The sequence below is a fragment of the Pteropus medius genome, unplaced genomic scaffold (assembly GCF_902729225.1).
Source record: "Pteropus medius unplaced genomic scaffold, Ma_sr-lr_union100, whole genome shotgun sequence".
Classification (NCBI taxonomy): Eukaryota; Metazoa; Chordata; class Mammalia; order Chiroptera; family Pteropodidae; genus Pteropus; species Pteropus medius.
The window spans coordinates 9,456,618-9,471,831 of record NW_024350924.1 but is presented as its reverse complement, the minus strand read 5'-3'; the positions used below and the strand labels follow the sequence as shown (position 1 = coordinate 9,471,831).

The 15,214-nt window shown below is 53.2% G+C and overlaps 1 protein-coding gene across 1 annotated transcript in view; it reads left to right on the top strand.

Moving 5' to 3' along the window:
• NOTCH2 (notch receptor 2) overlaps window positions 1-15,214 on the top strand; it is a 142,828-nt gene that overhangs the window by 122,693 nt on the left and 4,921 nt on the right. Inside the window, exons 23-33 of the mRNA XM_039841353.1 lie at window positions 3,236-3,472; window positions 5,739-5,851; window positions 6,769-7,274; window positions 8,631-8,978; window positions 9,540-9,682; window positions 9,868-10,078; window positions 10,492-10,588; window positions 11,976-12,144; window positions 12,778-13,079; window positions 13,809-13,956; window positions 14,585-14,682. Of these exons, the coding sequence (XP_039697287.1) occupies window positions 3,236-3,472; window positions 5,739-5,851; window positions 6,769-7,274; window positions 8,631-8,978; window positions 9,540-9,682; window positions 9,868-10,078; window positions 10,492-10,588; window positions 11,976-12,144; window positions 12,778-13,079; window positions 13,809-13,956; window positions 14,585-14,682 (2,372 nt within the window). The remainder of the gene's footprint in view (window positions 1-3,235; window positions 3,473-5,738; window positions 5,852-6,768; window positions 7,275-8,630; window positions 8,979-9,539; window positions 9,683-9,867; window positions 10,079-10,491; window positions 10,589-11,975; window positions 12,145-12,777; window positions 13,080-13,808; window positions 13,957-14,584; window positions 14,683-15,214) is intronic.

Here is a 15,214-nt window from a genome sequence, read left to right as displayed (position 1 = left end):
GCTGTGATTCCAGAGGTAGCAAATGAAACCTCAGATCTCAGTGGCTTAACACAACAAAGTGTTTTTTGGTTTCGTTTTGATGTTGTTGTTTTGTCGCACACTCCTGAGTGTGTTGGGCCACCTCTGTCTTTATTTTAGACTAGTGATTTGAAACTCTGGGCCTCCGAGGCCTTTCTAGCAGGGGAAAAGAGAGGCCCATGGGTCCTGCAGCAGCGCCCATGACCTCAGTCTGCAAAGCCACAGCTGTCACTGCTGCTCATGGTATTGGCCAGAATGAGTAAAATGGCCTTGACCTGACTCTAGGGGAGACTGGGAAATGTGAACGAGCACGTGGGTGCTCACTGGCTACCAAAATTGCCGCTACTCGGTGAACTAATTACTAATGAGAGATGGTCTGAGGGTGAACGTTTCTAAGGCAACAGCCTTTCTCTCTCCTAACTGTTCGTTAAGGCTGGCTTGAAGAACCGTTTTGCTGTTATTATCGACCAGCCTTTTACGCTGGCACTTTGACTTTGTCACCCCACTGCTTTCAACCTGCTTGTTTTTAAATGAGAAATCAGCTCTCAAACTTGCTGAGGATCTCTTGCGAGCATTGCTTCCCTCTTGGTACTTTTCAAAATTCTCTCCGTCCTTGGACAGATTGGTTATAGTGTGTATAGTGTGCGGGTCTCTTTGAGTTTATCATGCGTACAGCTCATTGAGTTATTCTGCTATGGATGTGCGGTTAGGTGTGTGCCGTGTAATTATTTCTCTCGGCTTGGTCAACATTACAGGAGATTCTCAAGGCCCATGACTCCGTTGCAAGTTACCCGATGCCCGTTTTCATTCCTTCACTCCTGCGCTTTGGATCTTGGTCTGGGGGCACGTCCAGTACCCAGGCCAAGCTCTGCCTGTCTCTGCTGCTTGGCTTCAGGCCGAGGTCGAGCTCATCCCCTCTCGTCAGGCCTGTCCGTTGCTGCTCGTTCCATTCTGATGGCAGGGGAGGCATCTATGTTCATTTACCAGCAGCGTCGAAATACCAGATATTTCTGTGAGAGTGGGAGCTCATACTGGTTTTATTTGTTTTTACTTTTTTATTTTCTATTTAGTTTGAATAGATAATGCCTGCACATGGTCCAAAATTTTGCACAGACACATACACACACGCAGAGAAGCATCCGGCCCCCTTCCCCAGGCCTGGTTCTCTCTTCCACGAGCAAGTAACCACTTTTTTTTTTAAACTTTCTTGTGTATCTTTCTAGAGTTGGTTTATGTACTTGTCAGAATTATGTAGAAGCCAAATACAAAGATATTTTTATCTTTCCCACTCCTTACTCTGAAGATAGAATATCAGACATGTTCTTTTGCAGTTGATTTTTTTTTTCGCTTAATTGGAAGTGTTTCCACATCAAAATATAAAACTTCCTTAATCTTTTCTTATCCTGTAGAATTCCCTTTTATGGGCATGCCATATTTTACTTAACCAGTGCCCTAGTGATGGAAATTTTGGTTTTCTTGCATGTGTATAAATGTATTTGAAGGATAAATTTTCAGAAAGGAAATTAGTGGATTAAAGAATATGTGTGTTTGTAATTTTGGTTGGTATTACTGAATTACGTTGTATGAGCCTGCCTGCTTCTCGGCGTGGGTGAACATAGTCTCAGTTAAGAGTCATTTGGTGTTCCTTTTTCTTTTCACGTCTGTATCCTTTTTTTCCCTTTTGTTGTTGATCTTAGTATTTTACAGAGATTAGCTGTCTATGATATAAGATGTAAATATATATTCTCAACATATTGTTTTGATTGTCTTTATGGCGATGTTTTTTTTATGCAGAACTTTTTATTTTTAATCAGGTTGAAGTTATCAATCTTTTTTTTTTTGGCTTCTGGATTTCGAATCCTAGTCAGTAACACCTACCACATGCTAAGATTCTAAGAGAATCTCCCATATTTTCAAGTACTAGAATACTGGGGCAACCCCACAGCTGATTTGTCCCAGCACAATTTACTGAATATTCGATCTTTTATACAATGACTTGGGATGGCACCTTCATCAAATTCTGAATTCCCGTGCGTGTTCAGGAGTCTCTCTGGACTTTTTTCTTGTTGTCGTTCTGCCGTTCTATTACTTTATCAGAACCACCCTAGAGATTTTAATTATTCCAGATCTTTTCCAGGGTTTTCCAGGCTCTAGTTATCATTAATTTTCCATGTAACTTAGAATCAGATTGTCTATTAAAAATTCCTGTTGGTATTTTTAATTGGGGTCACATTAAACTTAGGAATGTGCGTAGAGAAAACTGACATCTTTATGATGAGGCGTCTTCCTAACCAAATCATAGTGTCTTCCCGTTTATTCAAGTCTCCTTCTGTGTCTTTCTATTTCGAAGTTTTCATATAGGTGTAGTATATTTCTTATGAAGGTTATTCCTAGATAGTTTATCTTTTGCTACTGCTATTGAAAATGAGGTCTTTTCTTACGTTGTTTTTTTTTTCTTTTCATTAGTCTTGCTTGTATTAGCGTATACTATAAATGCAAATGGTTGGACTACAGAACTTTTTTTTTGTGTAATTTTTTTTGGTGGTTCATGGGATCATTTCTAGAATAGTCATTGATTTGTTTCTTTCTCAAAAGCATTTATAGACATGTATACTAGATGGCTCATTTACATTTCTAGTTCATTAAATGAGTTGTTTTAAATAAAATGACCTTTGAACTTTCAACAGGATAGTTCCCTCTATGTTTTTAAAATAAGGAACTATATACTTACACTATTTTACAGGGAAAAAGTCGGTGGGTATTAAACTTTAAAAAGTCACCCAAAATTTACTTCCAATTCATACTGATATTTTAACATACTGTATTTATCATCTCTATTTATTTTTATGTTCTCTTTTGAACTGTTTTTATATTTTTAATTAAAACAGATAAATTAATGAAAAACAACGAGTCTCTTTGAGCCCCCGTTTCCTAGTCTCTCAGGTGGGGCGGATAATGGCAGTTGCCCCATGGGGACGGCTTCAGCGAGTGGGGGGTGAGTCCACATGAGGCCCTGGGCATATCTCGTCCTTCGTTCTCACTGGTTGCCAGGAGGATGGAGGTGGTTGTGGGTCAAGAGTGTGCTCAGCCCTGCCTGGCCTCAGAGGTCCCACCACAGGGTGAGGAGTGCCATCCGGTCAGTCGTGACAGTGCCAGCGAGGGTGGCTGTCCCTCGCTGGAAGGATTGTCGTAACTGCCTCTCCTCTCTCTCCTCCAGGCCTGCTTTGTGAGGAGAACATTGATGACTGTGCCAAGGGTCCTCATTGCCTTAACGGCGGTCAGTGCGTGGACAGGATTGGGGGCTACAGCTGTCGCTGCCTACCCGGCTTTGCTGGAGAGCGCTGTGAGGGGGACATCAACGAGTGCCTGTCCAGCCCCTGCAGCTCTGACGGCAGCCTGGACTGCGTACAGCTCGTCAACGACTACCTGTGCGTCTGCCGCAGCGCCTTCACCGGTGAGAGCCTCGCCAGACTCCCCGCGGGGCGGATAATGGGGGACTGGGTCCTGTGCGACATCTCCCAGACTCACGCGCAGCTTTTCTTAGATGCGAAAAACCAGACTAGCTTGAGTCAGGGCCCAGTTCTTTCTTGGGCCTGTGCTCCTTGGACGTTACAGTCACTCTCTACCTTTTCATTTCTCCTGAGACATGTTTTCTCTTTTGTTATACACTGACTGAGCCGAAATATATATATAAAAAAAACATGTTGGGGGTAGTTGAGTAAAATAACCTTTTTTAATTTGGTAAGTACACATAACATAGTTTCCCATCTTAACCGTTTTCCGGCGTGCATGTGGGTACAAAGTGCTTCCGTCACCACCGTCCACTGTGCAGCTGTCACCACCATCCACCCACAGAACTCTTCATGTGAGCAAAATAACATTTCGTTTTCAGGATCCTTACATCTAACTCCGGTTTCATCGCTCTGCCTTGCTTTGGCATGTAAGGATTTGACTCACCGAGACGTCACTGCCATTGTGACCTTCTTTCCACCTCTGGGACCTATAGAGGCTCAGGATCTTCCAGGACGCTTAGGGGGAGTGGGTCCAAGTCGGGGTGTGTTTAACCAGTTGATGAGGGTCTGAATTGGGGAGCTGCAGCGGTCACGAGTGGCCCATGGGGCTAAGACTTGGCCACACTCCCTGCTGTTTCTCAAGCTGCTTTTCTTCATCACAGATCATGAAGATGACCAAGTGTGGTCTCAGAACAGGAGCTTCATCATAGGCACTTACTAGTGACTTCCAGAAAAGGGCAGCTTGGTGACTAAAATAGTTGTTAGTGTCTAACTGTGGCAGTATCATCAGATACTCAACTTAGAAATCCATGGAGCATTTCTGGGGTCATTGCGAATCTTACGCTGTAGTGCCATCGCTCGGGAGACAGACAGTGGGCTGCTGTGGTCCCCTTACCGACAACGTGGCAAGTTGGGCTCTGCTGCGTTCTGAGCCCATCTCCAGACTTTCTTCTTCCAGTTTTAAAGATATGTGACCTTTCAGAACTTTGGAATGTCACAAAGACTGGGAAGGATCTTGCAATATGAAAGATGCCTGGACGCACAGTCCGTTATGGTGTCATGCCTGTGGAGGCAGGACTGTGAACAGCCCGCCTGCAGCCTCCTGTTAGCCAGAGAGGCCAAGCTGGCTCTGCTGGCTTCACTGCCTCTGAGGCCGCCTTTATCTGGGACACCGACAGGCACCTCCCTACAAAGAAAGGGGGAAACAGGTGAAGGGAGGAATAGGGACCACCTTGGGTGAGGGTCCCCCAGCCAGGAAGCAGTGTTCATGTGTTTTCCTTGCTTTGTGGTGAAAAAGACCCACTTACCGCCCCGCCCGGCCCCAGCACATTGGTTGTAATTATTCTGCGATGCTTTTGCCGGGATGGACTCAAGGGGCCCCAGGATCCTGAGACCCACCTTTGGTTAGTGGCTGCTGCTGCGATTTAAAGAGGCAGACATCTCTAACTCTTGCCTCTTGATTCTCTTTGGCCAGAATTATCACTATTTGAATTTCCCTCTTAAAGACACCTCTCCCCTAGGTGACATGGGCCAGATGGGGCCTGTCCCCGGCTGTCTGCCAAGGGGCCCTAGCTGCGCCTGCCTGTGTCTCCCACGATTTCAGTCACTTAGTTTATCCTGGAGCGGTGGCCTTGAGATACCGTCTGCTTTAGAATTGTTTCTGGAGAAAATTAACTCTAAGAAATAAAAGCGTGTTTTAAAGCAGTGCTGATCAGGTTACAGAAAGGCTAAAAAATGACTGAAAAGAGATGTTACAGATGAAAACTCCCTGTAAGTTGCAAATCACATTTATAGGTACCGGCCTGATGTAGCCTCGTAGCCTCTCCCATGAAGTAGATGATGTTAAGAACAGTTTCTAAATCTTTCTTTTGACTGATGGCAACTAAGTGCCTTCAAGAAAAGCTGTGCCATTTCTCTGTTTTGATGACGTTAGTCATTTCGCACATCCACCCTGTCGTGTGAGGCTGTGGGGAAGGAGTGCCATGTGCGTTTGTCATGTCAGTGACACAGGCGAGGGCCTGGCCTGAGCCATGACAGGTCAGTTGCGTCGAGACCCAGTGACACTCTCTCCGCCTGCCCTGTTCCCTTGTCCCCTCGCCTCGTCTCTGACCCTTTGGCCGGCGCACGTTGTAGCGGTCAGTGTCCTGGTTGACGACTTGCAGCGATTACTTCTGCCTTTCAAAACTCCTTTTCATTTTCTGCCTCGAGGTCGTCACTGCGAAACGTTCGTCGACGTGTGTCCCCAGATGCCTTGCTTGAATGGAGGCACGTGTGCCGTGGCCAGCAACATGCCCGATGGTTTCATTTGTCGTTGTCCCCCGGTAAGTGCGTGTCGCCCGCGTAAGGAGCATGCTCTCTTCTGTGCCATCTGTGACGGAGCCAAGAGCAAAAGCCTCGTTTTCCAAGCTCCACGGGGAGCCCTCTCGGTGGGGAGGTTTCCTAATTTTAGCTCCTTCAGAAGAAAGTGCTTGAGTTTTCCATTCAGAGTTGTTAAAATGTTCCCAGAAACGGTGAGCTCCCTAAGCTGTCGGTCTTCATAAGCACCACAGGAAGTGGTGGGATGGGTGTCCTCTGGAGAACAGGACTGGGCCCCCAGCTTCTGGGTCCTGTGCGGAGGGTCAGGGCAGTCTTGCCGCCCAGACTGGAGCAGGGTTGGCTGGACCGTCTGGGAGCAAGCTGCTGCTTAAACTCGCAGGCAGCCCGATTTTAGCCATTTGTCGTGCCACCTCTTTTGCCACTGCCGGAGGCTGAAACCTCCCTAAAACGGAGATCATTATGTTTGGAGAGACACCCGGAGGAAACCTGTGAGTGACCCTGGCCTGAGCTAAGCAGGGAGAATAAGAATGAACTGGCATGGGCCCGTTTTTCAGAGACTCAGAACTCCTGGTGTGATTTGTCCCCTTATAAAGCCTTTATACGAGTGATCTGATGATGGCTGGGGAAGCTGCTCATAGATACCCTGTCACCTGACCCTTATCCCGCCGTGACCTGTGGACTTACTTTAGACGTGATCTCTTAAATTCGATGGCATCTACACCACTGCATGGACTCTTCAGCCCGACCTGCAGGGTGACTTAGAGGTCCCTTCCTAGAGCCCGATCCTGGAGGCCACGTGGAGGGATCTTAGCCAAGTGTCCCACCCTTTTCTCCCCAGAGGTGTGGCACTGGGGGTCACGAGGACAGTGGGGCGTGCCCCCCCGAGTCGGCCACCATCCTCACTGTCCGCTGCTTTCCACAGGGGTTCTCTGGGGCCAGGTGCCAGAGCAGCTGCGGACAGGTGAAGTGCCGGCGAGGGGAGCGGTGCGTGCACACGGCCTCGGGCCCCCGCTGCTTCTGCCCCAACCCCCAGGACTGCGCTGCGGGCTGCGCCAGCAGCCCCTGCCAGCACGGGGGGACCTGCTCCCCGCAGCGCCAGCCTCCCTACTACTCCTGCCGGTGCCCCCCGCTGTTCCGCGGCAGCCGCTGCGAGCTCTACACGGCCCCCACCAGCACCCCTGCCGCCACCTGCCTGAGCCAGTATTGCGCCGACAAAGCTCGGGACGGTGTCTGCGACGAGGCCTGCAACAGCCACGCCTGCCAGTGGGACGGGGGAGACTGTTCCCTCACCATGGAGAACCCCTGGGCCAACTGCTCCTCCCTGCTGCCCTGCTGGGATTATATCAACAACCAGTGTGACGAGCTGTGCAACACGGCCGAGTGCCTGTTCGACAACTTCGAATGCCAGGGGAGCAGCAAGACATGCAAGTAAGGGTCCCGGGTCCCCGGACGCGGAGGGAGACTGTCACTAACACGCCTCGGCTTCCTGCTCTTGCTCCTCACGTCTCCAGCGCTTCCGCCCGAGCTGCCTCTGCTTTTCCGACGGGCGCCCTGAGGCCCTCTGCTCCCTGCTGTCAGCCCTGCCCCATCGCACGCTGCCCTGTGCTCTCCCTTGCTGGCAGAGGTCCAGGAATGCCCATGGCAAAACCACCCTCTCTCTGCCTCTTTCTGCCTTCTCACCTGCTGCTCTCACGGCCCCGTGGGAGATAACGTTTGGAAGTGGTGACAGCCACTGGCAGGCCGCCTCCCACATAACCTGCCTGCGGGATGGACGGAAAGGTCTGTACCTCTCTCTCTCTTCACCCCTTCTTTTCCCCGAGGCTGGGTTTCCGCGGCTAGATTTCTCAGGAGGCGCACGCCGGGTCGGGCCGCGCGAGCCTCCCGGTCGTCACGGCTGCCGTCGTGGGGCTTATGCTTTGCAGAGCACCTGTCCTGTTCTCTCAGCCACCCCATTTGACCCCGTGAATTAGCAGCCTCGCGAGGCCTGGAGGCCTCGGTGTTGTTCGGCCTTTCGCAGGTGAGGGAACTGACACCTGCGGCGCGAAAGAGCCGGCCGGAGCACGTCCTGCCCTGCGTCCCCTCTGTCCTCGTTGCGTGCGTGTTGGTGGCGTTCCCCACGGCGTCACCGGCAAGGGCGGGGGTGGGGGAGGAGAGGAGGGTGTGGGTGAAGGGGTTTGTGCGTCGTTTAGCTTTGGGGACTCGGTTTCTTTTTCCTGGTGTCTGAAAGGGGCCGTACGCTTAGATCTGGTCTCCCCGCCGCCCTCCACAGTTGGGATCCGGTCTCGGCTGGGAAAGGAATAGGCCATATGGACATGGTCCGCGGTGTAGCGACTCTGGGTAGTTCGGGGCTGTGCATCCATTTCGAGAGGCACATTCGAGAGGCACCTGTTGCTTCCGAAAGCCCAGTGTTACCGCCCCAGGGGCAGTAGGTACAAAAATAGAGGAGGAAGCCTGACCGGCCGATTTCCATTTCAGGTATGCAGCTTTGTTTACAAATCTGACCTAAGGTTATGAGCTGCCGGGGGCCGTGAGCCTGTGAGGCATAGTGAGCCCGCCGTGGTTTGTCGTGCAGGGAGCCCTCACTGGTGTCGTGGGCGTGGACTGCATGCACTCCCCGATGTCGGGGGGAGGGGGAGATTCACGGACGGCTTCTCGAGGCGTTCCCAGAGGCCCTGACCTGGGCCACAGAAGACGGGGAGGAAACTCCTCGGCCGTTCCCGGCGGAAAGCCAGACAGCCCCAGTCTAACCCGAGCCCCTTGCTTCCTCTGCCTCCCCCTGCCCAGGTACGACAAATACTGCGCAGACCACTTCAAGGACAACCACTGTGACCAGGGGTGCAACAGCGAGGAGTGTGGCTGGGACGGGCTGGACTGCGCTGCCGACCAGCCCGAGAACCTGGCAGAGGGGACCCTGGTCATCGTGGTGCTGCTGCCACCTGAGCAGCTGCTCCAGGACGCTCGCAGCTTCCTGCGGGCGCTGGGCACCCTGCTGCACACCAACCTGCGCATCAAACGGGACGCCCAGGGGGACCTCATGGTCTACCCCTACTACGGCGAGAGGTCGGCCGCCATGAAGAAGCAGCGGATGACACGCAGGTCCCTTCCCGACGATGACGAACAGGAGGTGGACGGGTAGGTGTCTGCTTTTTGGAGTTCTTAGAACTTAACCTTATCAAGTCGAGCACTTTGATACACAGGAGACGTAACTGAACCTATAAAAATGTAAAGCTCCGACAGATGGAGCCGCCCACCACGTGCAACGCAGGCGTCATCCCCGGATTTGTGTCCAGGGGGGTCTGCCTCGATCTCGGGATCCTGGAAGGGGGGCGGGAGCAAGCGGCAGGCGGGGTGCCAGGGCGGCCTCTCGAGGCTAGAAGCTCCGACGTTGTGCCGGGGTCGCCTGGAACCCCTGGAGCGGCGACACCTGCTGTGTTCGTCATTGCTTTCCCACCGGTGCTGCCTGAGTTAGAGGCTCGGCCTCAGCCCGCCCAAGGCAGGCACGACGTCCCCCAAGTGGGAATTAGTGTTCAGGGCCCAAAGGGACAATACTGTCATTTCCGAGCTCTTTCTAGAGGAGGCAGCGTCACCGAGCTGGGGAGGCCGATGCTAAGGTGAGGAAGGCAGTCGCTCACGCGACTCCTGACTCGGCTCACTCACCCCCGCCCCGCCTCGTCTTCTCCCCGGCTCCCCCAGCTCCAAGGTGTTTCTGGAAATTGACAACCGCCAGTGTGTTCAGGATTCAGACCAGTGCTTCAAGAACACAGACGCGGCAGCAGCTCTGCTGGCTTCTCACGCCATCCAGGGGACCCTGTCCTACCCTCTCGTGTCTGTCGTCAGTGAGTAGACCGCCGTTAAGGAGGAAGTATTGAGGGGTGGGGGCTGTCGCTTGGGGGCAAAGAGAAAAGGGCACAGCTCTATTTTTCGGGGCCGGCGAGGCCGAAGCCGCCCTCTAAATACACGCAACGCTGAGGCCGAGCAGCGCGTGTCCCATGCGGCGCTTCCTCGTCTCCTTGCATTTCAGGTGAATCCTTGGCTCCCAAACGCACTCAGCTGCTCTACCTGCTCGCCGTCGCCGTCGTCATCATCCTGTTCATCCTCCTGCTGGGGGTGATCATGGCGAAGCGGAAGCGGAAGCATGGCTCCCTCTGGCTGCCCGAAGGTTTTACCCTGCGCCGGGACTCCAGCAATCACAAGCGCCGTGAGCCAGTGGGACAGGACGCCGTGGGGCTGAAGTAAGAGCGAGCCTGCGCCGGCGAGCTGCTCGTCACGGGGAATGAGCGGGGTAGATCGAAGGGCAGATCGTGGCGCGTCACGATCTTAAATTCTGAGCTCTGGCCACGCCACGTGGTCGTGCGTCCCGAACGCGGTGGAAACGCATCCGGAGCCCGGGCGCTTCCGTCACGGACGCACTGTCACCCTGGTGTCAGCTCCTGTGTCCAGGCCCTTTGGTCGTAAGCTCTGGATCAGTGGGAAAGGAAAGGATGTCTCCTCGGGTCGAAAATGCCGGCCATCCTTTCTGGGCCAGGGCCCCTGAAAGTCTAACAGTGGGAGTGTGGCATGGCGGGAAACGTATTGGAAACTGCGATGTTGGCTGATGACGTCACCTCTGCTCTCATTTGTCCCCTTCACGATCCTGTCCTATCAGAAACCTCTCCGTGCAAGTCTCAGAGGCTAATCTGATTGGTTCGGGAACGAGTGAGCATTGGGTCGACGATGAAGGGCCCCAGGCAAAGAAAGCCAAGGTGAGTTGGCCATGGTAGAACCATCGCTGTCACCGTTATCTGGTCACGTTTCAAATTTCTGTGCTGGGTAGCCAGAGTGTCCCACAGGCGAGTGGCAGTCTGTACGTGCTGCCCAGGCAGTGATGTCCCATGATACCATGAAAGGCTGGAATCCTTAGATTGTCGATGGCCTCGGGTTACACACTTTTTTAGTAAGAACTCTCAGAATAACCAAACAAACGTGCCTCTCCCTGCAGTATCGTGCAGATGGTAGTCGAATAAGGTGTGTAAGTAGAAACTTCCTTCGTGGCTAGACCTCTCCTGTATCTTGTCTGGGCTCGTCTCCTTCTGGAAGGGAAGGCGGAATTAAACAGTGGGAGAAAGCCAGCAGCCATTAAGTTTGGAGGCTTCTCACCGGGAGCCCAGGAAACTTAAAACCATTTAGAAGTAAGAGGTAGACCGGACACGGCCGATGTGGAAAGGAGACCCCAAGCAGAAGGTCCGTCTATGGCTGTCCATCCGTCTGTGCCTGGGGCATGTGTGTGTCCCACGGATATTCTAAGGCAGCCTGAGGAATGCAGGCACGCAGCATGGCACAACAGCCAAGAACATTGCTGAGTCTCAGTCTGAACTGGACTCGGGTCCCAAACTTTTCTACTTAGTAGCTAGCAGATTATTTAACCTCTTTGTACTTAATTACCCTTAACTATAAAATGGAGATAAGAGTAATTCTTTCCTCTGGGTCGTGGTGAGAATTAGATGCAGTGACACGTGCCAAGTGCCTTGCCTCTTTTCTATCGTATATTAAATATTCAATAAAGCGTAGCTGTTTTTTAAATCATAACAACTATTGCTCAGAAAATAGCTCCTGAGTGCTCGTGGTGTGCTGGGCGCTGTGTGCAGTGCGGGCGGCCGCCGCGAGCCAGGCTCGCTCCTTGTTCTCGGGGACCTCACAGTCTAGTGGTGGCGACAGTTGTGTCGTCCCCAATGAGCGCCAAACCTGTGGTCAGTCAGGTAGAGGTAAGCAGAGTGTGCTTTCTAGTACCAAGAAGAGGAATTAAAGTCTATGTGTATTTGAAGGGGAGGTAGGAGTCAGTTCAGATAAGGAATTGGGAGAGACCTTGGCAGGCAGAGGGGACAGCGTGAGCAAAGCCCAGAAGCAAGAAAATGATGCTCGGGGGGCTGCAGGTAGCACAGGTAGGACGGGTCACATGTTAAGGCTGAAGGCCAGAGTTTGAGATGAGGAGGTTGGGACGGTCGTACAGATGATGCAAGACAGGTGGACAGGAGCCATGGCGTGAGGGCCGTGGGGAGGGCAGAGGGGCCTGGGCGCAGGACCGGACAGCTCCATGCTCGCAGTTCCCGGTGCTGGGCCAGGCCGATGGGGACAGCTGTCTTCCCCTTTCAGGCTGAAGATGAGGCTTTGCTCTCGGAAGAAGATGATCCCATCGACCGACGTCCGTGGACACAGCAGCACCTCGAAGCCGCAGACATCCGTAGGACTCCGTCGCTGGCTCTCACCCCTCCTCAGGCCGAGCAGGAGGTGGACGTGCTGGACGTGAACGTCCGGGGCCCAGGTCAGCACCCTCGCCGTCCCCCTCCCCCAGGCCACAGCTGCCCTCGGTTCTGTGTTGTTGGCATTCCCCTGCTTGTCCTGCTTGGTGATTGCCCCCTGCCCATTGCACAAAGGAAACGAAGGCTTGAGGAATACAGGCAAGCAGAACACAGAAGCTCGTGTGGGGAGGAGGAGGAGGATTTCGCATTGCTTCGCACGTAGCATCCCTGAGAGCAAATAGGCCGATTCTGTGGGATGGGTTTTAATAGGATAGAAAAATAATACCCCAAGCAGAAGGACAGGGAATTAGCTTCGCTGATACCTTAGTGCCTACAGTTCTATTACTAGTGGATATTTTTAAATGTTGCCCCTTTTAAAGAAGCATAGCACTTAGGAACTTAAACAGGAAAACTGGCTGTACTTAGAGAAGAACCCCCAGCTTGGAAAGACTCGCTTCCCCGTTGCTCTTCACAGAAAGGACATTATCAGAGGAAAAGGAGGTGGCACATGAGTAACGAACTGCCCGTTAGCACCAGAAGCACGGGGTCTTTTCCCAGTCGGAATCCTTTACTCCGGTTGAACTGTTCCACTAAGGATTAACGAACGTGCATGTCCTTCTCCTCCTTGAGTACTGTTGGCATCTTCCTTCTTATAGATGGGTGCACCCCCCTGATGCTGGCTTCTCTCCGAGGAGGCAGCTCAGACGTGAGCGACGAAGACGAAGACGCGGAGGACTCTTCGGCCAACATCATCACGGACCTGGTCTACCAGGGCGCCAGCCTCCAGGCCCAGACGGACCGGACCGGCGAGATGGCCCTGCACCTTGCAGCCCGCTACTCGAGGGCGGACGCCGCCAAGCGCCTCCTGGACGCGGGCGCAGACGCCAACGCCCAGGACAACATGGGCCGCTGCCCTCTGCACGCTGCAGTGGCAGCGGACGCCCAGGGTGTCTTCCAGGTGAGCACACGGGAAGAGCTGGCTCCCTGTGGGTCTAGAACGTCTCATCCTGTTACGGTCATTCAGTGATTCTTGAGAGAACGAGGCCGATGGCGGAGTCATGCTTGCGAGACGGAAAAGCGAACAGAGAGGCAGGGCAACTGACCTGATTGTCCAAGCCAGACGGTGACAGGCGACAGCGGTCTTCCGATTTTTCATCTCCGTGTTTTTCTGATGTGCCAGAGCTCCTCCCACATGTGCAGATCAGACGGGAGCGATGCCTGCTACGAAGTCTCTGACGGTGTCCGCTGCTGCCTGTGGGTGTATCTGACCATCTGGGTCTCCGCCTGCTCCCAGGCGGTCTCGACGTGTGTTCTGGGTGTGCTCCCCTTGTGAAGAAATCGGAAGCGTTGTGAACTGTCCTAAACGTGCATCGTCACTGAGGCGGTGCCGTCTTCCCACCCTCCTCTTCTTTCCGTGGAAAGTAGCCGTGCTTCACTTTGCGTGAGCCGCTGTCTCGAGCATCCCTTTGTTCACTCGCTCGTTCACTCACTCATTCATTCATTCGTTCAGCAAACGTTTGTCGCTTGACTGTGGTAGAAACTCGGGCACGAAAATGACAAGACATTTCTCGTAATTTCTCCAGGAACTCACAGTGTAGCGTCAGCTGCGATACCCTCGTGTCTTCTCTTAGCATCATCGTACCCTTTACCCAAGTGACTCTCTCTTCCGTACTTTCTCTTCCGGTAGATTCTGATCCGCAACCGAGTAACCGACCTAGATGCCAGGATGAATGACGGCACCACACCCCTGATCCTGGCCGCTCGCCTGGCCGTGGAGGGAATGGTGGCAGAGCTGATCAGCTGCCAAGCAGACGTGAACGCGGTGGACGACCATGGTAGGGGCGGGAGGCAGGCGTTCGAGTCTGACCTGCAGAGCGTGCCTCTAAGGGGGCGGGGAGCATGGTTATCTGACCCTCAAAGACCCGTCTCAGATCCAGATCCAATGTCCGTCCGTCCGTCCATTCATTCATTCATTCATTCTTCCTTGTAACATACTGAGCTCAGAGGACTGAGCAGCGGGTCTGAGGATAAAGATGGGAAGGGACTGTAGCGCAGGTTTCGGACCTCGGAAAAGGCCTGCCTGTGCGGGTCCCCTGACATCCACTATTGCTGTAAGGACTTAGGAGACCGAACTCACCGGGGGCGTTGTGAGATAGCCCAATAAGGTTATTGTCGCCAGTGTGTGGCAGCGTAGATTCTGCCATGGGGAGGACGGGGCCACAGACAATGATCCCTTCCCCTAGAAGTCTTCTGAAGGATAAACAGCCTGTACCAAAATATTTCTAGAACAGAGCAAAGGAAGACGATGTTCAGGTTTGCCCTATGGGCCCCCACGGAGAGCCGGCTTCCTGCCGCACTCCGGGAAGTTCAAGGCTTCCTTGTACAAGTCACGATGCTTCCTCACACCAGGAGCAGGACACGTCTCTCTGCTCTGTCTGCTCATACAACTGTTCTTCCATGCAGGAAAATCTGCTCTTCACTGGGCAGCTGCTGTCAATAACGTGGAGGCGACCCTTTTGCTGTTGAAAAATGGGGCCAACCGAGACATGCAGGACAACAAGGTACGGTCTGGGCTCCGAGCCAGGGGGCAGGCGAGGCGGTGCCTCAGAACGTAGGGCCTTCCCTTTCCTCCCATCGCCCCCTCGTGATAAGTAGAGACGCAGAGGGGGGACAGGAACGGGGTCCACGGAGCCGGAGCAAAGGCATCGGCCTGTCCAGGGAAGGGTCAGGGTCGAGCCCTCTGCCTGCTCAGCCCCCACTGTGCACCAGGCCGTCCTGTAAAGAACTTGGGCGTCGCCTTCTTGGCCTTTCTCCCCTGCGAGTCCCGCTCCCCGCCTTCCCGCGTTCCGTTCGTGGGCCCGGGCCTTTCTCGCGTTGGTTTGCCTGCTGCTCCTTCCCTCTGCTCGTGGACGCCGGGACGTGCCCTGTTTGCTTCTCCTCCTCTGCGCCGTAGGTCACACTTCCCCTCCCTGGCTCATCTTCTCTTTTATTTTCTCTTTTCTCCTCTTTCTGTCCTTTCTTGTTTTTTCTGCATGTTTTTTCTCGGCTTTCTTTAACTTTCTCTTGTTTTCCCCAGTCCTTCCCCTCCTGCCT